This window comes from Perognathus longimembris, chromosome 17 (genome assembly GCF_023159225.1).
Source record: "Perognathus longimembris pacificus isolate PPM17 chromosome 17, ASM2315922v1, whole genome shotgun sequence".
NCBI classification, from domain to species: domain Eukaryota; kingdom Metazoa; phylum Chordata; class Mammalia; order Rodentia; family Heteromyidae; genus Perognathus; species Perognathus longimembris.
Genome location: NC_063177.1, coordinates 20,820,775 through 20,846,882, shown reverse-complemented (window position 1 = coordinate 20,846,882; position 26,108 = coordinate 20,820,775). Strand labels below are relative to the sequence as shown.

At 36.9% G+C, this 26,108-nt stretch overlaps 2 protein-coding genes across 7 annotated transcripts in view; one reads left to right on the top strand and one right to left on the bottom strand.

Annotated features, from left to right (window-relative positions):
* Positions 1–26,108, bottom strand: part of Nf1 (neurofibromin 1) — a 256,851-nt gene that overhangs the window by 43,200 nt on the left and 187,543 nt on the right. For all 6 annotated transcript variants that reach the window (XM_048365042.1, XM_048365038.1, XM_048365039.1 and 3 more), the window contains 11 exons: positions 15,452–15,884; positions 14,532–14,872; positions 11,942–12,144; positions 6,601–6,794; positions 5,446–5,586; positions 4,685–4,964; positions 3,761–3,975; positions 3,475–3,536; positions 3,080–3,194; positions 2,381–2,482; positions 251–391 (listed from right to left, as the gene is read on the bottom strand). In XM_048365042.1, coding sequence (XP_048220999.1) covers positions 251–391; positions 2,381–2,482; positions 3,080–3,194; positions 3,475–3,536; positions 3,761–3,975; positions 4,685–4,964; positions 5,446–5,586; positions 6,601–6,794; positions 11,942–12,144; positions 14,532–14,872; positions 15,452–15,884 — 2,227 coding nt within the window. The remainder of the gene's footprint in view (positions 1–250; positions 392–2,380; positions 2,483–3,079; positions 3,195–3,474; positions 3,537–3,760; positions 3,976–4,684; positions 4,965–5,445; positions 5,587–6,600; positions 6,795–11,941; positions 12,145–14,531; positions 14,873–15,451; positions 15,885–26,108) is intronic.
* On the top strand, positions 19,013–22,740 carry Evi2a (ecotropic viral integration site 2A). The gene is given in 2 exon segments (XM_048365962.1): positions 19,013–19,667; positions 22,018–22,740. A coding segment is annotated over 1 exon segment (702 nt). The 5' UTR covers positions 19,013–19,667; positions 22,018–22,038.

Genomic DNA, 26,108 nt, shown 5'->3' with positions numbered 1-26,108 from the left:
CTCACAAAAAAAGCTGAAGTGGTGCTCTGGTTCAAGTGGAAGAGTACTAGCCTTGAGCAAAACAAGGAGCCTAGGGACAGTGCCCGGCCAAGAAGAGTTCAAGCCCTGGACCAGTCTCCCTCCCCCCAAATGAAATTAACAATATAAATATTCATATTTAACTTATGCGCCATATTTTAAGGTGTGGCTCAAATGGTAGAGCACCTGCCCAGCAAATGTGAAAAAAGGAAGACAGGGTGGGGTTGCTTACTTTGTCGTTGAATATCCGGAGACTGTCTAAGGTGTGGAGGTTTTGTTCCAAAAGTGCAGTGCCTGCTGAATACAAGTTTACCTCATCCAGCTGCAGCACAGCCACAGCAACCCAAAAGAGGGCTTTGTGCAGAGGAGAGTCCTGGCCAAGCAGACAGGTTCCAGATGAGAGACATGAAACATGAAATGACCTCATTCACACATGCTTCAGCATTAAAGAGAGTGTGTTACCTTAACCAAATTCCCTATGTTTTCACTTTTTTAGTAAAGGTAAATAGTTAAAGGCCTTATTTTTTGTCCTGTGTGTAACTAATGACACTGGTAGCCAGGCTAAGAACCTTACTTAGCACCTGCCTTGCTCTGGGTTCCCAATTTAGTCACCAAACTTTGCTAATTCTTCTAGTCTCTTGTGCATTTGCCACTTCTTTAGCAGCAATGATATGATCCCAAGCTTCTTTTATTCTAAATGTGGACTGGCTTATATATGTATATTTTTTGGTGGCATTTGGGATTGAACCCAGGATCTTGTGTATGTGAGGCAATTTGTTCTACCATGTTAGCTATACTCTATTTACAGACATTCTGCCTGCACTTTCTCTTCACTCCAAACCACTGTGTATTCAACCACTAGAATGATGTTAAGTCTTGCTATTGTCATATTACTTGTCTGCTAGACAGTGGTACATTTCCAAACTCCTTCCTAAAGAAGGTTGATGTTAGACCACACCTGCCTTCAGCACTGCTCCATGGGAAAGCTTTCCATCATTGCCAGACTGCTCTCCTCCTCCTCATATTATCATCCCAGATTTCTTCTCTAGTCCTATTGCTGGACCTTTCACTCCTTTTCTTTTCATCCTTACTACATCCTATCTATGTATAACTTCAACTAAAATTTAACCTCAACATTATGCCACTCTTATCAGTAAAATAACCTCCTGTTGCTTTGAATTAAGCATATATATAGCATATATATATGTATATATATATCATGTAATCCTTATTTTACACAGTGGTATGTGGAAAAACATGGGTTTTAGAGTAAGCACTGGATTAGAATCATGTTTGCTTTTTTAATGTCAGTACTAGGACTCAGAGTCTTGTGCTTTCAATTAAAGCTGGCACTCTCCCATTTAAGTCACTCCAGTTTGGCTTTTTGGTGGCTAATTGGAGATAAGCATCTCATGGCCTTCCCTTCCCAGGCTGACTTTGAACTGCAATCCACAGATCTCAGTATCCTCAGTAGCTACGTTTACAGGTTTCTGAACCATTGGTACCTGGCTAAAATCATGGTTCTTCTTTAAGTATGTGACTAGTCCCTTCCCTCCCTTTTCTTCCTCCCCACCCCCCACAGGACTGAACACAGGGCATAGTGCATGCTAAGCAAGTGTATCCAAACTCTTCTTCTACTTCTCCTGGCTTTACAGTTCTCTACTGTAATGGTCACTAACAAGCGCTTTACTACTGTATTACTTGTCTGTTTCTTAACCCTCATACAACCTCACAATGTAAGTTCACAAGGGCAGGCCATTTTATTGGCTTTGTTTAATATTATGTATATACCTAGCACCTAAGACAGTACCTGGCATATGGGATGCTCAATTAGTACTTCCTAGATGAAAGGATTAAGAATTCATGTCTGTAGCTATAAATATATACGCTTAGATAAATTATATATTTATTCTATACCTTTAGCACTGATGAAACAAAAAAAAATACAAGCACTTGATAATACATTCTCCATACTTATTCTTCCTGTAACACCTTCAAACAATTCAACTTTCTGATAAGAAGTTTCACATTAACAATAGCTTTTTCTTTTGGTCAGTCCTGGGCCTTGGCAAACTCAGGGCCTGAGCACTGTTCCTGGCTTCTTTTTGCTCAAGGCTAGCACTCTGCCACTTGAGCCACAGTGCCACTTCTGGCCATTTTCTGTATACATGGTGCTGGGGAATTGAACCCAAGGCTTCATGTATACGAGGCAAGCACTCTTGCCACTAGGCCATATCCCCAGCCCAACAATAGCTTTTTCTTATAATCAGATCTTTTCTATTTTCTGAATGTCTACAAGAAAAGAACATGTAACACTGACAACCAAAATGAATAAATTTATAGTCATTTCCTCAATAATTACCTTGTTAAGAAGTGGCTGTAATTTGGTTAATGCTATTACTGTAGCTTCTATCAGAACTTGACTGTTGTAAGTATCAGGTCCTTTTAAGCAACTCTCAAGTGCCTTTCAGAAAAACAGAATCATTTATTTTACTTTCATTGAAAACTGAATCTCAAAATCATTTGAGGAACATTTACTTATTTCATAAGGAAGCTTTGAAAACTGATAAAATACTAAGGATATCTGTTTAGCAAAAAAGACAAACTATTTTTTTAAGACATTTTCATTTTTTCTTTTTTTTTTTGTGCTGGTCATGAGGCTTAAACTCAGGGCCTGGGCACTGTCCCTGACCTGTGTTTTGCTCAAGGCTAGTGCTCTACCACTGAGCCACACCTCCACTTCCAGCTTTTTTGGTAAATTGGCAACAAGAGTCTCATGGACATTCTTGCCCAGGATGGCTTTGAACCTCTATCCTCAGATCTCAGCCTCCTGAGTAGCTAGGATTACAGGTGTAAGCCACTAGTGCTCAGCTGAAGACATTTTCTTCAAAGATAGTTTCTTCAACAATTATAGGAAGGCAAATTAAAAAAAAATGTTACATTAGTAAACTCTAAACAACATAGAAAATATTTAATCATTAAAGTTTTATGTGCTTTTTAAAAATGGAAAGTATGCTTTATATCTTGGGAACCATAAATATTTAGGAGAAGGGAGAAGTACCTTGCTAAGAATGCGGATAATCTGCTTTATCTGCCCATGAGACACTCTTTTACTGATACAGCCAAAGACCACAAGAGCTCTTGGTTGCAGGGATGGATTGTATTGGAATGCAAATCTGCAATTAAAAATGCAAAGTGTTTATGAAATGCTTGTGTGCGTATGTATATGTATGTATATACACAAAAACTAAATAGTACATACACACAAACTAAATAATAAATTCCAATATTGATTACATAGGAATAGCTATCATCTCAAGAATAAAGTCTACTTATATCAACATTGTTATTAAGTACTTGTACAGAGGGGTCTCAATTCTAGAAGTGAGATTATGAGTACAATGCATCTTGATCAAAATGCATCTACTTTACAACTTATATTTAATTTGGACATACCTCTGAGCTAGTTCTGTCCACTGATCCAGCCACTTGCATGTTGGAATATCTCTCATACATGCCTGAAAAACAAGATGCTCTCAATATATGTGCATACACACAAATGTTTTTAGAAACACTGAAATAATGTTCATCATAATGCCATTAAATGACATTTATGTTACCAATAACATTCATGGAAATATTTTTAAGTATTATGTAAAAATAGGAGAAAAAAACAGTATTTTTTATGTATTGATTTCAAAGAATGAGTTTTACTTGTTTCTTTTCATTTTGCTTTCCATACCTCCATGATCTCCAACAAAGCTTCCGTGACTGTTTCTAAGGAAGTCAAAGCAAAAGTCTCTCTCTCATAGGATCCAGGAGAGAATGACCTATCACGGTAACTGGAACGGAAGGCAATGACAGCAGCTGACTTAACTTTGCTAATGCCAAACAGCAAATAAAATTTAGGTAAGGAGAACTCTGTAAGACTGAGTCTCAAAACTTGCTTGGTCTCTTCTGTAAAAGAAAAAAAGGACAAGTAAAAATGTTGAAGACAAACAATATTTAAATTCTTTTAAGACATGAATTCTTTTAAAAAGTTGAACTCAGGGGCCTCACAGTTACTTGACTTTCTTGCTCACGAATGGCACATTGCCACTTGAGCCACACTTCTAGGCTGGATTTTTGCTGGTTAACTGTAGATAAGACTCCAAGTTTTCTGCCCAGGCTGGCCTCAGACCATGATTCTCCAGATCTTAGCCTCCTGAATAGCTAGGATTGCAGGTATGAACCACCAGTGCCTAGCAAAAATTTCGTTTTGAAGTGCCATGTTTCATTCAGAAAACCTGAGTATCACATAATTATACAATCAAGCTCCCTAAACCAAATCTTCACACACAGTATGTTAATGCTCACAGCTTTAGCTTCACTTAGCTACAAACTAGTACTGATAATTCAACACTATCAACCTACACCTCATAGTTAGCTTATGTAATAACTACAAAAGTTTATATAACAAATACACAGAAAATATTCAATATAGTTTTGATATGAATGGGAGTATTTTACTTCATCTTCTGATAAAATTTCAAATCATTATTACATGCTTATTAGCACAGCACCCTGGTGTGAGGGCATCATTGTAAACAAGAAATCCACAGCAGCCAGGTGAAGTAAAGGGGAGAAGGAAACTGATGAAATACAAATTCCTCTTCTGTTAACTTACCACTAAAATGAAGCTGTGAACAGGTACACAGAGAGTGAATGATGTTAATAACCAATCCATGTGTGGAAGCTCTAAGGGACAATGGCCCCGTGGCTACTAAGAAAGTAACCACATGGAAGAGGTAGGGGAGATGAGCTGCCACATCAAGGGAATTGTTGAAGGACAGCATCAGCATATAGCGGGCTAAAATTGCAATATCGTCCCACATAAGATGCTGTTCTAAAGTTGGAGTTGGAGATAAGCATGTCTTGTCAATTATCTTACACATTCTTCCAATAACCTGTAAAAGAAAAAAGATGAATTTTTTAAAACATGGGACTAACAGCTTTATCATTAAAAAGCAGTTTAAGCTGAGAGCCAGTAATCTTAATAGCCAGATCTGAGGATTGTGGTTTGAAGCATGCTGGACAGGAATGTCCATGAGACTCTTATCTCCTATTAAGCAGCAAAAAGCTGAAAATAGAGCTGTGGCTTAAGAGGTAGAGTGCATTAGTCCTGAGCAAACAGCTTAAGGACAGTGCCCAAGCCCCAAGTTCAAGCCCTACTACCAGAGCGTGCACACACACAGAGATTAAAATAACTAATTATGAAACAAAACCCAACCCTCCTGAGGTAAAAAGCAGATAAAGCAGATATATAATGCCACGGTGCCCAAGCCCTGAGTTCAAGCCCTACTAACAACCCCCCCCCCCCCCACAGCAAAAAGCAGATTAAGCAGATACATCATGTCACAGTAGAGATGGCGAAGGAAAAGTGATTACCTTACTTGAGACCAGCTTCACATTTCCAGAAGCCAGGGCTACAGCAGTATCTGCCATCACCTCAGCTTTTATTGACCCCAGGCCACCAGTAGCACTTGTTTTGATGAAACTGTCTAGTACAACATCAAGCAGGTCTGTGATCTAGTGGAACAGAGAAAATAACTCATGTTTGCAAACATACTGCCAACTGATTTTTAACTGAAAAATACTCAAAGAGCAGGCCCAATCAACATGAAAATTCCTTTTTATCTAAGATCTCCAAAGTATTATATTTTATTTAAGGACATTTCAGTAAATACAATTTATTATAAAATACACGAGGAAAGATAAGGACGTTCTTTGATTTCTTCATAATATTGATATTCAAAACCTTAAGTGTATATATTTCTATCTTCATTGGAAGTATTTCTGTGCTCTTCTAAGATAGTTAACGGGTGACCAATTTAATTACTTTAAAATACAGGAAATGATATCATAGGGCCATAAAATGATATTGAAGGGTAATATTAGATTAACTTAAGGACTCATTACCATTGTTTAAAGACACTGCTTCCTTAAGTAATTAGTTTGAAGAACTAATAACTATATTTCTTGTCAAGTTAAAAGAATTCATAGCCAATATTTTAATAGTGGCATTCTTGTACTACAACTACAAATGAAAGTAGATGTCCCAAATAACATTAAGAAACCTGTTGAAATCCACAGGGTGTAGAAACTAAAATAGATTGAAATTTTTTTCCCCTTTATTGTCAAAGTAAAGTACAGAGGGGTTACAGTTTCATATGTAAGGCAGTGAGTACATTTCTTGTTCAACTTGTTACCTCCTCCCTCATTTTCCCCCCTAGAATACATTTTAAAGCACTGTTTACTAGCAATGACAACATATTTTCACAATTAAGTTCTATATAATTTTCCATGAAGGAGCGTGCTGAAATAAGTGGCTTTTCTCTGCTCTAAGATATTAGACATTCGCAATTTCCCATCAGTGAGGAGGAGGGTGGGTGTTTATACAGGTTTTAAAGGAGGGAACTGTTTTCTACAGCTATATTAGAGGTACAGTGCTTTGTATCTGGCAAGTATCAACAGAAGATACTGCTTTGTATTCAGCAAGTATCAACATAAGGTAATAGATAAATAGCTGAACAAATTTAATACCTGCCCAAGGCTCCCCCATATTTTTGCTTGAATAGATGGGTACATCTGTTTCTCATTTATGGTCATTGTTATGAGCTTATCAAGAATAGCTGTAACTCTTTGTCGTTTGGCATCATCATTATGCTTACAAAAACGGACCAGATTTGACAGCCATGGGGTCATATATTCCAAACAAAGGTGTTTCAATTCAATACCTGAAAAATATACTCCGTTAGCATAAGTGGTCAATAAGAATCACATAAATAATCACTATAATACAAAGAAATGGGCAGAAGAGGTGGTAAAAAGCAAAGACCATTCCCTAGAATTAAGTCTCAAGAAAAATAGACTTGGAAAATTTATTTTTGAAAGAGGTATATAAGGAGAATAAGCCCTAAAGTAATTTTAAAAGATAGCCTATTTTTGAAAAGCTGTCTGCTTTTTCTCCCTTTAATAGTAGAAAGTTCAGTAAAAGAAAAAAGCATTACTATAAAAATGAGACTGGTATTAATATACTGGCATACCACCTTGTCTCCCTTTAGCCTTTTTTTTTTTTTTTTTTTTTTTGGCCAGTCCTGGGGCTTGGACTCAGGGCTTGAGCACTGTCCCTGGCTTCTTTTTGCTCAAGGCTAGCACTATGCCACTTGAGCCACAGTGCCACTTCTGGCCATTTTCTAATATGTGGTGCTGGGGAATCGAACCCAGGGCCTCATGAATATGAGGCAGGCACTCTAGCCACTAGGCCATATCCCCAGCCCTCCCTTCAGCCTTTCAAAGCTGAAAAGACAATGTACATTTATGTGTGTGTTGATACAAATGTAACGGCCCACCCAAACAAGGATTACAGTATATATGTAGTACATCCTGTTCTTTCATTAAACACTATATTGATTAAATCTGAGATCAATTTACTCACCAAAAATTACCCTCAAAAAGCTGGGTGCCAGTGGCTCATGCCAGTAATCTTATCTGCTACTCAGGAGGCTGAGATCTGAGGATTGTGGTGTGAAGCCAATCTGGGCAGGAAAGTCTGTGATATTCTTATCTCCAATAAACTACTCAGAAAAAGCTAGAAGTGGCGCTGTGGCTCAAGTAGAGCTCTAGCCTTGAGCACAAAGAGGCTTAGGGACAGTACCCAGGCCCTGAATTCAAGCCCCAGGACCAGCAAAAAATAAAATAAAAACTCCCCCAAAACATTAAGAATGTTTTTTGGGGGTCGGTTGTGGGGCTTGAACTTGGGGCCTGAGCACCATCCCTGAGTTCTTTTGGTCAAGGCTAGCAGTCTACCACTTTGAACCTCAGCTCCACTTCCAGTTTTTGAGTAGCAATTGGAGATAAGAGTCTCACAGGACTTTTCTGCCTGGGCTTCCCACCACTTATCCTCAGATCTCAGTCTCCCGAATAGCTAGGATTACACGTGTGAACCACCCACAGTGCTGTAACAGAAATGTACCCACTGCCTTACGTATGAAACTATAACCCCTCTGTACATCATTTTGACAATAAATAATTATTTAAAAAAACTTATTTTGAAAACAAAACAAAACCTCCAGACTTAAGATATAAAACTAGCACAAAAATTCCTATGATACTTTAGGATTTTGATGACAGTTTTACAAATTTCAGCAAAATTTATATGATACAAAATAAAACATTGGTGGTTTTTTGGTTTGTTTGTTTTTTGGGGGGGGGGGTGCCAGTCTTGAAGCTTGAACTCTGGTCCCTGAGCTTCTTTTGCTCAAGGCTAGTAACTCTTTATCACTTGAGCAACAGCGCCACTTCCGGCTTTTTCTCTATATGTGGTACTGAGGAATCTAACCCAGAGAGAGCTTCATGCATGCTAGGAAGGCACTCTACCACTAAGCCACCTTCCCAGCCCCCTGATTTATTTTTTCTATTTTTTAACCACTTGAGCCACACGAACTACCAGTGCCCAGTGTAACTTCCAGCTTGTTTTGATAGTCAAATGGAGGTAAGAGTTTTATGGGCTTTTCTGCCCAAGTTAGCTTTGAACTGTAATCCTCAGATCTCAGTTTCCCAAGTGCTCAGCTCATTTTAAGCACTAAAAAAGTTTTTAAGCAGTTCAGTGGCATTATATACATTCACTTGTTCTTCTAATTTTTTTTTTTTTTTTGCCAGTCCTGGGCCTGTGTTTTCTATATATGTGGTGCTGTGGAATCGAACGCAGGGCTTCATGTATATGAGTCAAGCACTCTTGTCACTAGGCCATATTCCCAGCTCCCTACATTCACTTGTGCAACTATTTGGAACCAAAAACCTTTTCAATGGCTTCATATTATGCTACCATATGGAGACTCAACCATTTAATCAGCTCTCCACGGTTTGATTTTTAGACTGTGTCATTTTTGCCATTATAAGTAATATTGTATTAAGTTCAACACAGGCAAAATAAATCAAAGGCAACAGAGATCAGAATAGTGTTTACTTTTAGTAAAGACACAGTATTGAGTTACAGAAGATCTTTCCGGATGTCTAAGATCTGGGTACTTTATTGGTAACACGATATACTTCAAAAAGTCTAAAAATATCTGATAAATGTATTAACATTACTTCTTTAGGATAAATTCTAAAATGTAGAATTAGGTCAAAAGAGGTGAATAATCAAAATTGATACCCCTGTTCACATTCCCCAAACAATTAGCACTGAATTTAAAAAGTTCTTTTCAGACACCCACTGATGGCTTATGTCTGAAATCTTAGCAACTCAGGAGGCTGAGATCTGAAGATTGCAGTTTGGAGCCAGACTGGGGAGGAAAATTTGAGACTCCTAGGTCTAATTAATGGACAAAAAGACAGAAGTGGAGGTGTGGCTCAAGTGGTACAGTGTAAGATTTGAGTGGAAAAAGCCAAGCAAGAGTATAAGGCCCTGAGTTCAAGCCCTAGTACTGGTGAGCGTGCAAGCGTGCATGCGCGCACACACACACACACACCTTTTCTTTTTAATTTTACTTTTTTTTTGCTAGTCTTGGGGCTTGGACTAAGTCCTAAGTTGGCTTTTATAAATCTCATGAATTTCACATTTTTAAATTTATCTTCATATTGTATAACAATATAAATGTTCACCTCCCAGCTTAGTTCTTGACATTTTTCCCTTCTATTTCTCTCAATTATATATAAAACTTTTTTTTTTTTTGCCAGTTCTGGGCCTTGGACTCAGCCTGAGCACTGTCCCTGGCTTCTTTTTGCTTAAGGCTAGCACTCTACCACTTGAGTCACAGTGCTACCTCTGGCTTTTTCTGAGGAATTGAACCCAGGGCTTCATGTATACGAGGCGGGCACTTTGCCACTAGGCCATATTCCCAGCCCCCAGGCAGTTTTCTTTTTTAAAGAAAGCACTATCTGTGTATTACTCAACTTAGTTAATAGCTCCACTTTTTATATTTAATACTTAAATACAGCTGGAACTTATTTGGTATTTCGTGGCATCAATGTAGATGACGATCTAACTGAATACATCTCTTACTCTCATTACTTAAATGATTCACTCTTTTCCTACCAGCTTGTAGGCTTCATTACCTATCTGTTTCTGTTAAATAAATCTGATTGCTGATTCTTTTTTTTTTGCAGCTCTGAGAACCCAAATTAGTGCTTTGTACTTGCCGTGCAAGTGCCTCTTTCACTGAGCTAAATCCCCAACCCCCTGACTACTGATTCTTAATATTTTAATTATTGTACCATTATAAAGTGTCTGGACATCTTTAATATCAAGTCCATTTTTCTTCCAGTATTATCTTAGCTATTCTTGCACTTTATACAGAATTTGAAATAATTTTGAATTCTATCTCCACTCTTTTAATTATTTAATTTCATGGACGTTTTGATGGGATTGTATTAAATTTGTAATCATCTAGAGGAATAATTTGGGAGGAATTCACAGCAGAACATAATAAGTGTTTCTGTTCACTCAAATCCTTCTTACATTAATATTTATCAATAAAACTTTGTATTTTTCCTGTTTTATCACACTCATACACATTTTTCTTCTCAGGGTTATATCCCTACATCTTTCACTTCATAGAATAAACTTGATGAATTATAAAAAATTTCAATTACTTAACATATAAAAATCAAGAAATACATCTAAATGTATAAAAATGTGTATGGGGCTGGGAATATGGCTTAGTGATAGAGTGATTGCCTTGCATGCATGAAGCCCTGGGTTCGATTCTTCAGAAAAAGCCAGAGGTAGCACTGTGACTCAAGTGGTAGAGTGCTAGCCTTAAGCAAAAAGAAGCCAGGGACAGTGCTCAGGCTGAGTCCAAGGCCCAGAACTGGCAAAAAAAAAAAAAAAAGTATATATAATTGAGAGAAAGAGAGGGGAAAAAATGTCAAGAACTAAGCTGGGAGGTAAACATTTATATTGCTATACAATATGAAGATAAATAAAAAATGTGAAATTCATGAGATTTATAAAAGCCAACTTAGGACTGACTCTGGACTATGTGTCATGTAACTCCATGCCCAATAAAATCACAGCTCAGTTGGGCACCAGTGGCTCATGCCTATAATCCTAGCTACTTAGGAGGCTGTGATCTTAAGATTGGGTTTAAAGCCAGTGCTGGCAGGAAAAGTCCGTCAGACTCTTATTAAGGCCAACTAACCATTGAAAAACAAAAGTGGAGCTGTAGCTCAAGTGGAAGGGTGCTAGAAAAGCTCAGGGATGCATGTAAGTCCTGAGGTTCAACCTCTAGGACCAACACAAAAAAAGGGTGGAGGGGAGGGGAGGGAAGGAGGGAGGGAGGGAGGGAGGGAGGGAGGGAGGGAGGGAGGGAGGGAGGGAGGGAGGAAGGAAGGAAGGAAGGAAGGAAGGAAGGAAGGAAGGAAGGAAGGAAGGAAGGAAGGAAGGAACAAAGGAAGGAAGGAACAAAGGAAGGAAGGAACAAAGGAAGGAAGGAACAAAGGAAGGAAGGAAAAAAGGAAGGAAAAAAGGAAGGAAAGAAGACAGCTCAGTCAGAGCTCCAGAGAAGATAAACACAGTTTCTCTAAAATGAGAGATAATATAGATAGTTATGTGGAATTTTCTGCCAAGATGAAAAATGCCAAAGCTCATCAAACTAAAACACTAAAGAAAAAACTTTAAAGTGGTCCAGAAACATGTGAAATACCAAAATCCTAACCTTGTTTTTATTGCTATAATTTTAGTGGATTTCCCAATGTATACTAACCAGGAATTTCCTTCAGAATTTCTCCAGTTACAGGGTACCGTAGATGAAAAATTATAAAACATACTTAAAAAATGAAAAACAGGTCAGAGACTTCTCTAGTAAACTATGAAACAAAAAATTTCCTATGAATTTTCTTAGAACCATTGTTAGTATTAAAGAAAATTATTGTTACTTACTAGATTTGCTAAATCCAGAAATACACTCTTCCAAAAATTCCAAGGTGAGGTGTGGCTCATTAGCCGCTAGTGTCTTACTAATGGAGACAATAAAGAGGGTGTTGTTGGCAGGGATGCATAAACCTGATGTTTCTAGTAACTGGCCCTCGATTTTTAAATTAAAGGTACAGGTTAAGGCACACAGAAGATTATAGGCAGCTGACCTAGGAGGAAACACAAATGAAGTTGTTTTAAAACTTATTTTTCTTTGTAATTCAAAAAAATTTTCATAGAATAAAACTGTGATTCTAACACCAAGTATGACTGATTAATTTCAAATTTTATGATCAATTAAAAATAAGACGGAAGACAAATCTGAAATAACCTGAGAGGCTCTTGACATAATAGCAGACGAGCAATGTGAGGGTCCTGACAGGTGGCTACAGGCCTTCCTAGAAGACAGTTAGTTTACTGGAACAGAAGATATGAGCAGTTTATGGTCCTAAGGCAGATCATTAGAAAAGATATTTCTTAGAGAAGCCAAAACTCAAACAGGGTTTCATCTCCACTATATCCAGCTAAAATGGAAATCATGAGAAGAGAAATGAGGTCTAGTAAATTAAAGCAATAGGAGCCATCAAGTCAATACCCATACTTCCTATGTGTCCTACAAATTGGAAGTCAAAACTAAAATTAAACAAATTACCCTACTTTTCCTTATATGACCTCATTCCCTCATACACAATCATCAACCAAAAAAAAAAAAAAAGCCTGTTACTGTTAGGTTCCAATAGAACCAAAACTTCACTTCTGAAGGTCTAAAAATATATTTAAGCTACTTAGATAGGAGACAATTTAAAAAAAAAAATCAAGACTTAAATTTTAAATTCTCACTTTGCCCTCCATGCAGTAAAGAGTGACAGCTCAGTAGATTCTAGGTTTTTTGTACCTCTCAAATTTTGTCATGCTGATATACTTATGTAACAACCATATAAGGGAAAAAACTCATGAAAACTTAAGTTTGCCTAAAAGGCCTCTTCTCTAGGATGACAAGTTTCATAAAAAAACTACCAAGCTGCCAGCTTGCTTTATTTAATTAGAAAAGAATACAAATTCACTCAAGGTAATAATTCTAAGAAAGTTGTTGCCATTCTTTAATCAGAAACTTTGAGGGTTGGGCATGGTAGCATACACAACCGTAATTCTACCTTTTGAGAGGCTGAAGCAAGAGGATCACAAATTTGAGGCTAGTCTGAGCTACATAATGAGCCCTTTTTTCAAAAAACCAAACAGTGGCACTCACTAGACACTGTTGAAAATGAACTATACAATTTGTGGGTGTGGATAAGAAGGAAAAGCTGGGAAAGGGTAAAAGAAGGTGTGACACTGTCCAAAAAAATTGTACTAATTACCTGATTTATATAACTGCAAGCCCTTTATACAATCAGCTTCATAAAAAATAAAAAATATGAAATGTTATGAGTGCTGGATATAGTAATTTTAAAAAATCAGGTGCGTGCTTGCGTGCGTGCATGCATGTATTGGTCCTGGGCACTGTTCCTGAGATTTTTGCACAAGATTTTTTACCATTTGAGATGCAGCTCTACTTTCTTTCTTTTTGGTAGTTAATCAGAGATAATAATCTAATGCTTTTTCCTGTCTGGGCTGGCTCTGAACCACGATCTCTCATGTCTCAGCTTCCTGAGTATCTAGGATTACAGGTGTGAGCTACCAGTGCCTGCCTGGGTTTTCAGATTAGGGATGCTCAACAATAAAAATCTTGATAGTTTCAAGGTATTTGTGGCAGAGAAGTATCCTAACCTGAAAAGTAGAGGAAGGAAAATGGAAAGCAGAATGCAAAGAGGGAGGAGGGGGGGGAAAGGGAAAGAGAAAAAAAACTATTAACAAAGCACAAGCTGTTTGCTAGGTACTATACTAAACTACCACATATACCATGTATGGATCAAACAGTAAGGCATTAACATTTGTATCTTACATTTGGTCTTCCTTTGTCAGTGTTAGTATGACTTGAATGCTATAAAATGTAATAGTGATATATTTTTAAACATGTGAAACTCAATTAGAGGACTTGGAGGAGAAACAATGTAGGAATAGACTTTTTTTTTTTTTGGCCAGTCCTGGGCCTTGGACTCAGGGCCTGAGCACTGTCCCTGGCTTCTTTGTGCTCAAGGCTAGCACTCTGCCACTTGAGCCACAGCGCCACTTCTGGTCATTTTCTATATATGTGGTGCTGAGGAATCGAACCCAGGGCCTCATGTATACGAGGCAGGCACTCTTGCCACTAGGCCATATTCCCAGCCCCTAGACTTTTTTTTTTTTTTTAAAGGATATTTTCCTTTAAAAAAAAAATCTGACGTCTGCTTTAAAAGTTTCCTGGAGAAAGAATACATATTGGTTTAGAGTGAATCACTTTATTCAGAATTCCATAGTTCATAGGAATACTCCACAACTTGATGAGGTCTAGTTAACCAACATAGCATATCAGAGAAATTAAAAGAATTAAGAGGCAGTCTTCAAAGCCGATTGAGTGGTCTCATTTTAAACCTGGTAAACTCTTAATAAAGTTGAAGTGAATTTTAAAACAGCCTACCTTAAACTAGGGTCTGAACTGCCTAAGTTAAGCAATGCAATATTGAGCAGTGTCCCAGGCACATCTTTTGGTCGGATCTTGGTGTGCTGGGGGATGGAGTCAGGCTGCGACAGTTCCCAGCGGGTTCGGATGTGAATGATGGACTGGACGATGGCATCACACTCCTGGTGCATGAAGGTGAGTGGCGTGCCCTGGTTTGCAATGGTTAAGGTGAACTGGTTCTCATCCACTAGGCAGATCTCTTCAATTTCTGAGGCATAATAGATATCATTTAGAAAGACTGATTGCCCCAGGACTTTTGTTCTCTCTGCTGAGGTTACTTGAACTGCGGTAGAACCAACCTGGAAAGTGGTGGTGAGGGGGTGGAGTGGAGAAGAATTAAAATTCTATTATGTAGAATCTGAAGAGGCTTCAAAACCCAATCAACCAACCATCCTACCCACATGCTATGTTTGCCATTTAAGGAGCTAGTACCATTACATATTCAAATAGCTTCAATAATTATTGTGACAGAATTTCTAAAAAGAAACTAAAACATAAAAAAATTTAAATTATGCCTTTAAGAGAAGATAAGAATCCTACATAGCAGTACTGATTATATTCTGCAGATTCACCCTCCTCACTCTGCAAAAATCTTGTATGGATCAGGAAAACCCTTACTAGATAATGTCAACTCTCCACACATTCCTACCAGAGGAGTGATATACACCAAATTTGGCCCTCACTGATACTCTTCTGCCTCTAACCCAACCCAGGATATCATTAAGTGTGTACCTCCACCCCTTCTGCTCAACCAGATAGAGATCTTCCTACATCTGCACTTGTCATGTAATAAACAAACTGAGAACACCGAGAGAGGCCAGGATACAATCTGGGTAGAAAGGTAATGAACCATTCACAAAACACAGATTAAGATTTACCTTAATAGACACTTTGGTGTCTTTGTGAGCTAGCTTGAGGGCATTGTGGAATACCTTCAGGTCCTCTTCCAAGGCTAAGGTGGCAGCAGGTAGTTTCTGTTGTTCATGCTCTATGTGCTCAGCAAGTTTCCCAGGACAGTCTATGAAAATGAGTCTTTTGCTGCCTTTGAGGCCAGTCAGCAGCCGTTCATGATACTTGGTATACTCCCTGACCCAGGAGTTACAGTTATAGATATAGACAGCAGAGACATTGTCATATGCAAAGCCAGGAAAAACAACAAACCACTTTGACAGAAAGTCTGTTTTAAAGCGATTGCTGGGTCCAGTATGGGTAAGGTCAACTACGATTTCATATGGCTTTGCATAGTATGGCTTTAAAGTCAGCAAGACGTGGTATATCAACAAATCGCCATTGATTTGGCCAGTTTTGAACCTAAGGAAGATGACCAAAAAATAAAAAAGGACAAAGTGTTAACCAAGTTCTGAATAAACATATAGGATATAAATATATTTTCTGATCAGTTTTCTAGAGAGGACAACAAAACACAATTATTAAAATCCGAATTTATGTTTTATATCAGTTGTTCTCTGGATATTAAAAAATAGGGTTAAAGGAAAAGATACAACCTCCAAATCTCCCAACTTCAAAAAATTGAGCAAAGCAATTTAAAAAACAAAGAAACTGCCCATAAATCAAGAGAAGAGGTAGGTAGCCAGTAGGTGCTGGCTGAATGCATGTGGGCCCATCAAGCTTTTCAGGTAAAGGTTTGGGTGGGAATGACCCACCCGGAGTGAAATGTAATAGGCTTTAGACAATCCATTTACCCTACCTTGGTGAGAGATTGCTTCAGCAAGGAACACATTACTCAAACCAGGATAACCAGGCCAGAGGCCCAATTCAGAGACTAGCTTACATTGTTGGGATTTGAGACTTTTCTTTCCTGATATTAAAAAAAAAAAAGAAAGAAAATACACAGCTCTGAGAATAGCTAACCCATATCTTGGTATAAAAAAAAGGAAAAACTTGCCTAAAAACTAAGATAAGCTGAGAAATGAAGAATCTGAAACGTTGGACATATCATTTAAGTCCCAGATAAAGTCCCTCCTAAGGTCAACATTATCTCTTGACTATTCCAATCATGTAAGCTATTAAATACCAATTTTTGATTAAGCCACATTAGTTCAATTGTTTGTGAAAATGAAAAAAACATTAACCAACATGAGTAGCCTTGTTAAGAAAGCCCTGAAGAATATGGTACTAGCATTTCCAATCTAAATAACATATTAATTTAGGCTAAATGTTTTCTATACTTGATTACTCTGGTGATGGCACTACCAAATTAGTGATGATAAAGATCTTCATGTCAAGAGTTTTTAATCTTGTTGGAAAGGAATAAAACTGTGGCATATCAAATGGTCTTCAAACAAAAAAATACTTGAGACAAAAGAAAAGATACAAAATTGAGCATCTTTCATCGGAAAATCTAAAATTCAAAAATCTCAATCTTTTGAGCACCAATATACCACCACAAGAAGAAAATTCACAACTGACTTCATGTGATTGGTTGTCAAATTTCAGGTACACAAAAAATGATAGTATAGAGGCTGGGACTGTGGCTTAGTGGTAGAGTGCTTGCCTAGCATGCATGAAGCCCTGGGTTCAATTCCTGAGTACCACATAAATGGAAAAAGCTGAAAGTGGTGATGTGGCTCAAGTGCTAGAGTATTAGCCTTGAGCAAAAAGAAGCCAGGGACAGTGCTCAGGCCCTGAGTTCCCAGGACTGGCAAAAAAAAAAAAAGGATAGTATAAACTACCTTTAGGCTATGTGTCAAAGGTCTATATGAAATACAAGTGAATTTTGTGTTTAGCATTATCCACACATCCAAATCTCAAAATACATATGCAAATATTCGAAACTGAAAAAGTCTGAAATTCTAGTTCCAAGCATTTTAGATAAGGGATACTCAACCTGTATAATCTTGTATATATCACTTATCAAAGGAGTTGCAAAGAAAAAAACTGATATTAAGTACAAAAGGGTGAGAGATCAACACAAACTAGGTCAATGTATACATAGAAGATGTATAGAAGATCCATTAACTGCACCAGGGCATATGGAAGATCCAGTGACTACATCCAGTAGAAGGAATTTAGAAGTCAAGAAGAGGAGGAATCATGTAGACCTCATGGGGAAGGGTAAAATGCAAAGAGGCAGATAAGTAAATGTGTTTTGGAAATCAATAGTTTAGCTGGTATGGAAAATTCATGTGAAGCTTTGAGAAACACAGCTGGAAAAATAATGGCCAAGTTATGAAAGAACCACAAATATTCAACTGGGGAGTCTTTTCCTGTAGGCTGAGTATTTTTCAAAAGTATGTTCTTCTGTGAGTTACCAGCATCAGAATCAACTGTAGGGGCTGGGAATATGGCCTAGTGGCAAGAGTGCTTGCCTCCTACACATGAAGCTCTCGGTTCGATTCCCCAGCACCACATATATGGAAAACGGCCAGAAGGGGCGCTGTGGCTCAGGTGGCAGAGTGCTAGCCTTGAGCGGGAAGAAGCCAGGGACAGTGCTCAGGCCCTGAGTCCAAGGCCCAGGACTGGCCAAAAAAAAAAACCAAAAACCCAGAATCAACTGTAGTGCTTGGCAAAAACACAATTATCTGGTCTTTGCTCAGGCCTACTAAATACGAATATATGTAGGGAGCCTGGCATTTTTTGTGTTTTTAAGCAACCTTTTCAATTCATCTGATCTTCATGTACAGACTATTGAAATTAACAGGAAATTATTCAACTTTTTTTTTTTTTGGTTGGTCATGGGGCTTGAACTCTGGGCCTGGGCTGACCCTGAGCTCTTCTGCTCAAGGCTAGTGCTCTACCACATTGAGCCACAACTCCACTGCTGGCTTTTCAGGTAGTTAATTGGAGACAAGAGTCTCATGGACTTTCCTGCTTGGGCTGGCTCTGAATAATGATCCTCAGATCTCGGCTTCCTGAGTAGCTAGGATTACAGGCATGAGCCACCAGTGCCCAGCTCAACTTTTCCTCTTTTAAATTAAGAACTACCTGAAGAAAGTGATATATATATATACATATATATATGATATATGCCCAATATATGAAGGAGATAGAGCAGTAAAAGGGATATTGCAGGAGTCCACGTATAATCCAATAAGGATCTAAAATACTACAGTGACAGTAAAAAGAAGGAAGAAACAAATCTAAGACCATGAAGGAAGAACCAACATGACCCAAAATCTAACCAGGCCTGTCAAACATGAATCTGAAAGTACTTACTATATACCCAAGTTTCTGGGACTACACAGAATGTTGTCACCATTAACAAAAACAAAGAGATGATGAGGGCGGCAGTCACTTTTGGAGAAAAAAATGAAGATCATTTTAGATGTGATTATAGGATATCTGAGGACAGTGTGTATATAACATACTGCATGAAAGTATTTTGTCTCTTTTTTTTTTCTTTTTGCCAGTCCTGGGGCTTGAACTCAGGGCCTGGGCACTGTCCCTGGCTTCTTTTTGCTCAAATCCAGCACTCTACCACTTGAGCTACAATGCCACTTCTGGCCTTTTCCATTTATGTGGTGCTGAGGAGTCAAATGCAGAGTGGCTTCATGCATGCTAGGCAAGCACTCTACCACTAAGCCACATTCCCAGCCCTTGAAATGCCAGTTATACATACAAATCATTATTTCTAGTATATGCCAAGTATCCTAAGGACTCCATATTCACATTTTCATTAAGTCTGTCATATACAAATAAAAATTGCAAGGAAGGTTTTACTGCTAAATTAAAGATGTCATTTTAAAACTGCTATTGAACAATACTAATTTATCATTCAAAAGTGTATAGCAGGCGTAGATAATGAACACAAAGCAAACAGATGTTAAACAGAAAACCCTCCCTCCTCTGGAGGCGGGAACTTGTTCTACAAAGCCTCCTATCATCCTAGCGGCCAGCTAGACAAGTGGGAGTTTTTTCTACAATGACATGTGCTTGAGTTGCAGCAGAAAGGAAATGTGTCATCTGTGGTTTGGTTTTGAAAGTAGAAAGCTTGCTGTACATAATCTTTTTAAATTGCAGATTTGCTTTAAGTTTTGAGGTCTCCAAACATTGCCGGCTTTAAATAAGAAGACAAGAAAAGAAGTGGTTTATTAAAATCACATTACAATCAGATTTGACCAAGCATTTTGTAAGGTAGGTCATAAATTAGACTTTTTTTTACTCTTTTCACTTATAACTTTGTTCAAACTTGTGTTTGAGGAAGTACTTCAAAAGGATGTAAGAATCTCATTAACAAAATAGAATCATATGCTACTTAAGAATGTATGCTGCTTTCTTCTGTCCTGTTACATGAAATTATGTATGCAATATATGCAGTTAGAATGGGAAAGATTCATAATTGTTAGTAAAGAGTTTAATTCAGGATTAGGGAGGATCTGAGATTGGGTTCCACAAGTAAGATTGGGATGTTAATGTTTTAAAAAGCTTAAAAAATATCTTTCATTACTAATGCTTAGTCATTAACACATTTTATTGAAAATGTACAGAGATTTAAAAATACAACAAATTTTAATCACTTTTTGGCAAAATTAGAGGAGAAACAGTCATCAATTCTCAAGCATTTGCAAGGATAAGAGAAAGTGTCACTTTGTCATCTGCTTGTTTATTTGGGCATGATAGTACATCTGGCTGAAGACAATTGACAGGGAGCCTATTATCCATCCATGTAAGCACTCCTAAAATGTGTACAAATGCTATTAACACTGTTAATTAACGTGACAAGAATAACATACTTCAAAATCATTTTAGCATCTAATGCAGAAGTCCAATCTTGAATAAAAGGTTGGAAATCACTAACTCAATTTAAACTTTCTTTTCAGGAAAGAATCAAAAAGTATCCAAAGAGTTCCATCATTCAACTTAAAAATTGAAGCTGAATACGCATAGTAAATTCAGTGTGCTGTACCTTAAGTGATAATAAACAATCCAAAAGATAATCTTGAACCTATAAATTCCTTTTGTGTGTAACTCAACGCATCACACTTGTTATTCTCACTTCATTTCAAAAGTATACAAAATATTATCTAATGACAATGCAGCTATTACTGATTTTAAAAAATATCTTGGTGTTCACCAAAAGCCTGACTAATAGAATCTGTGAGTTAAGAAACACAGAAGCTTAGGTACCATGCTGGAACTGTTGAATCAGAATCTGTATTTGGGGGAAAAAAAGCCTCTTTCATACATGCAAGCTTTAAAAGAATTTCTACAATATATATAGGGTTCTCAACCAGTTCATTATCAAACCTCCAAAAAAATCTAGTTTTGCTTTTAGTTCCCTCAAATAAACACTAAGAACAAAATAGGTTTGCAAAAGCAGCTCAGGACATACAGATATTGTAAAAGAGGTACTAGCTAATGGTGAAAAAATTCCTCCTAGATTATCAGTATCTGGAACAGTCTTGCCAGCTTTCCTTAAATTTCTAAATTTATGGTAAATAAGAACTTGAAGTATAACTTGTTCCCTTTTTGTATAGGCTTCTAGGATGTGCTTAGCCAAAATGGAGTCTCAACTTTCCGTGTTGTTCTTGCTCAAACAATACCCAAGCTGTGTCAATGAATTGTGGTTCTGACTCCTGCTAAATGTCAACTTTCTCAATTTTATGTTCAGACCCTTATAATCTTTTACTTCATTCTAAGTCACCAATATCTTGGTGGCATATATCTTTCCATTTTTATTATATAATCTTTTCTAGACTGTTGGAATTGGATGTAAATGCTAATTACAAAACAACAAAAATATACTTTTTGTTGAAATTTTAGAAGTTCAGAAGAAATTTGTTTTTCTTTACATTGAAAATACAGGCATGTCTTTCCCTTTCAGAAGGTCACAGTAAGTTGAGATAAAATACAGGTGAAAATGGAGAAGCAGCAACATAAAATTGCTTTCACAAATGTAGGAATATATTTCTAAGTACTGCTTTATTCTAAGTTCTAGATAAATGCTCAAGAATGAAAAAAAAACACAAAACTTGAATCTTGAAGTCCATTTTTAATTCTAGTGTCTTACACACTTTCTCCCCTTCAAAAATAAAAAAGCCATTTGTATTTTCCTTTTACATATGAAGCAAAACTTTGCCACATTTTTCTACTACAAAGATTGGTTAATGTGTGAGCTGGAAGGGTAGGAGTTTTAACATGAACAGTCCTTTTTTTTGCTAAAAATATGAGAATCAGTCAAAGTAGAAGTATCTGTCTCAGAGCTGAAGTCTATCATGCTAAGAAGAGAGTAAAGTATGGGAAGTCATGGGATTTAATTTGAAATACAGGTATTTCTAATGCTTAATCTACAACATCTAAACATGTAACAGAATTTGAATGATAACTTATAAATAATTTGAGACTAGGAAGGAAGGAATTCAGTAGCAAATGTTAAGGCATGAGTTTATAGTTCATTTGTAACAACTGCCTCCTAACTACAAATACCAAATCTAGGAGCCATTATTCTTTTGCAATTTAACAACTGATATTGCTGTCCCCACAGATTACCAGAATATTCGTGGATATGGAACAACCAGGACAGTACCTGCATCATGCTTTTCTGATCACAATCATTTTTTCCTTATCAACTGGAACTAAAGTCAACTATACACAGCTGTGGCCTAGCAAGCCTACTGCCTGGGATTCAGCTATTCAAAGCAGCCCAGACACACACCAAAATGGAAACATTAACTCAAACCCTGTCTCTCCTCAAGTAGATTACAAAGATAATTCTACAAATATGCCAGAAATAGCAACCTCTTCTCACATGGTATCTTTACCTCCTAAATCTCAACAGGAGCTCTATACATCTTCTGTTGTCAACAACAGTTTAATAACAGAAAGCTCTGAAAACACAAGCAAAAGTCATGGTGAAATTTTTAAAGAAAATGTCTGTGAAGAAAATAACATGGCTATGCTCATTTGCTTAATTATAATTGCAGTGCTTTTTCTTATCTGTACCTTTCTATTTCTATCAACTGTAGTTCTGGCAAACAAAGTCTCATCTCTCAGACGATCAAAACAAGTAGGCAAGCGCCAGCCTAGAAGCAATGGTGACTTTTTGGCAAGCAGTGGGCTGTGGCCCGTTGAATCAGACACTTGGAAAAGAGCAAAACAGCTTACAGGACCCAACCTCATGATGCAATCTCCTGGACTGCCCACAGCTACCAGGGAAAGCAAGGATGAAGAAGGAACTGAAAAACTTACCAACTAACAAATGCTTTAGGAAAGGAAAATACAAAGTAGCTACGAGAAAGGTTATAGAGGTAAAAAATGCAGTTTGTTTAGTATTTAAGGCTAAAGTGTTGGTCAGAAAATCTAAAACTTGATATCACAGGCCAGGAAGGGAGATATATGCCTGCCTAACTACTTAAACTATGTATTTCTGTTTGACAATATTTTGAAAAGCAAATGAAACAACCATTTGGGGAAGGGCTTAAAGCTAAACCCAGGAAACTGACTACAAGAGACAGCAAGGGATAAATAAATCTTTTCTATTCAGCAGTAATAATTAGATAATTTTTACCTGAATGGAACTGAACTTTAAAAGTTTCAGTATGTCTTTAGAGCCAAGAGTATGCTTTAATATCAAAGAGAAGTAAAATTCCTAATGTGCAGTGCTGAACTATAGAAATTAATGGTAACCTTTTACTGGCTCTAGCATAATTCATACCAGCTCTTGTACCGATGCAGTTAATTTCATGCTATATCCTTTCATTTTTACACATGGTGTACAAAAGAAAGTGCTTTACTACTACAAATATTAAAACAATTTTGTATAATTTAAGATCATTAGAATAAAATTAACCATGTATGTTTGCATTCATTTTATTGTCTTACAACACACTATCAAAATCAGTAAGAAATAAAAGCTACATCAGAAGGCTAAGCATAAGTCTGAAGTATGAGTTAACATGTAAGAATACATGTCTTTTGAAATAAATACTGCTTATTGGAGCATTAGTAACAAGTACCTGCTGGGTGATGCACATCTGTAATTCCTGCACTTCAGAGTCTGAGGCAGGAGGATCACTGAGACATATGGTGAGAATTCTGTCTCAACTGCTGCCAACAAACAAAAATACCAAATGTCTAAGACTGGTTACTATTTGAACTTCAAGGATGCCAAGTGAATTAATAAATAATAATTTTTCTTTTTATTCTCCAATGTGACATCAACAAAGGAAAATAGGGGTATGCATGTGCTTGTGCTTAGGTTTGGAAAACAAGAAAGATTATCCAAGGCAAGTAATTATTTAACCTTTTAAGAAATTGGAATTCAAGCACAATAATGACTTTCATTCAAGTCAAACCTCCACTGAAAGTACATTTAAAAAATTTATTTGGGAGATTTTCAAAATATCTACTGAAATGGACCAAGGGAAAACTAATTAAAAACTAGGCTATATTTTTAAAAAGCTAAGTATGAGCACTTCTATAGTTGAGATGACAAAATCAACGAACAATTTAGAGGATATACTCCCTATGTACTTCATGGGCCTGCCCAATGCGATGTGATTCTTTAGCAAGACACAAAGACAATGCATCTGATTCTAGGTGGGGTTTTCTTGGCAGAAGTATAAAAATCATACAAATTTTGGCATGTTTCTAACATGTTATAGAATTCCACTTAGATGGAGTAGTCACTGTCTATATTAGGTGGGCCACCTTAAATCAATGGCATCTTCATTTAACCCATTTTACACATTGTTATGGTCTCTCATACCTTTATACAAGGTATGGTCCTAGACCAGAGATTTTTTTAGCATCTATCTGAAGAATACAGAGAATATATTTATATACATACTTTTTAAAAATAATGTTTTAAAGTTTTACTATGCAAAATCTGACTTTGGCTTCAACATGGAAGCATGGATGAAGGTGATTTCCTTTACATTTTGTTTTGTCACAATAGCAAAATAAAAATTTTAAATCCTGCATTTAAATGAACAAAATTAAGATGTAAAGTTACATGTAACTTCTTGAACTGTGAACTGACTTCTTTGAACATATTTAAGATACATTGCTGACGATTAAATACAGTACAACTTGATCAGCTTACTTAGAACAGTGTTATGCTGAACAATCCATTAAAATGGTAAAACAGTAAGTAAACTACTATTATGATTTAAAGGGAATTATAATGTATTATTAAAATATACATCAACGTTCTTGCTATTGTTACTATAATGCATTTCTTCCTAATGCTATTATAGTACATGCAGAGAAAATAAATGATATCTTTAAACTCATAAAAAAAAAGCTAAGTATGTAATGAGTATTCACTTTCTAGCCATTTAAAAATTATGTATTTTCCAAGTTGAATACAATTTTGTGCTCCCTTCTTGACTAGTGCTTTTCACTTTTGGCTACAAATCAGAATCACATGAAAGACTAATATTAACAAACAGAACACAAAAACACACCCACCAAGGCCTAATTCTCACACTTTCTGATCCAAATAGTGAGGTAAGTTTCAAGCACTGACAATTTTTACCTAACTGCCTAGATGGTTCTGTTTTTGGCCAACAAATTCACCTTTTACAACAATTTCCATTGTTACATCTTTAAATGAGGTGGGGAAACCCACTAATTTATTTATATTTAAAAATTTATTTATTTATTTATTGCCAGTCCTGGGGCTTGGACTCAAGGCCTGAGCACTGTCCCTGACTTCTTTTTGCTAAAGGCTAGCACTCTACCACTTGAGCCATAGCGTCACTTCTGGCTTCTGTTTATGTGGTGCTGAGGAATTGAACCCAGGGCTTCATGCATGCTAGTCAAGCACTCTATGGCTAAGCTACATGCCCAACCCAACCCACTAATTTGTTACCAATTTATTACCAGCTAGTAAAAAAAAAAAATCCCTAAACAAAAATCGTAACTGTGGGGCTGGGAAAATGGCCTAGTCGTAAAGTGCTCACCTCGTATACATGAAGCCCTCGGTTCGCTTCCTCAGCACCACATATACAGAAAAGGCTGGAAGTGGTGCTGTGGCTCAAGTGGTAGAGTGCTAGTCTTGAGCAAAAAGAAGCCAGGGACAGTGCTCACACCCTGAGTTCAAGCCCCAGGATTGGTAAAAAAAAAAAAAAAAAAACTTCAAAAAAACAAAAATCATAACTGTGAAATTCTAAATGAAGCTAGTAAAGTAAAATGCTAGCAAAGTAAAACATGAAAGAATGCTGATGCTAATCTTGGTAACATGCAGATATCTATTTTGGATTAGGAATGACTCTGGGAAAGGCTCTCACTTTATACAAATTAAAAATATGAGGTGATAACACAAAGCCCTCTTTGACATAAATAGTTGGCAGAGGAAACTAAAGCAAAATAGCATCTTTATAAAAACAAAAAGTTAACTAGGAAACCATTTCCACATTCAATATTTTCTCATCAAACAGAAAGCTCTTATGTACTTCAGAATACTTAAAATTCACTACCACTCACTACCTTGGCTAGTAAATGTCTATCCTCAAGATAATACTAGCAAATAATAATTCATAGCAAACATAAGTGGTTCATAAACTGAGTGCCTGTGTAATTCTAAATCTGAGGATTGAAGCTTGAAGCCAACAGACAAATTTGTGAGACTCT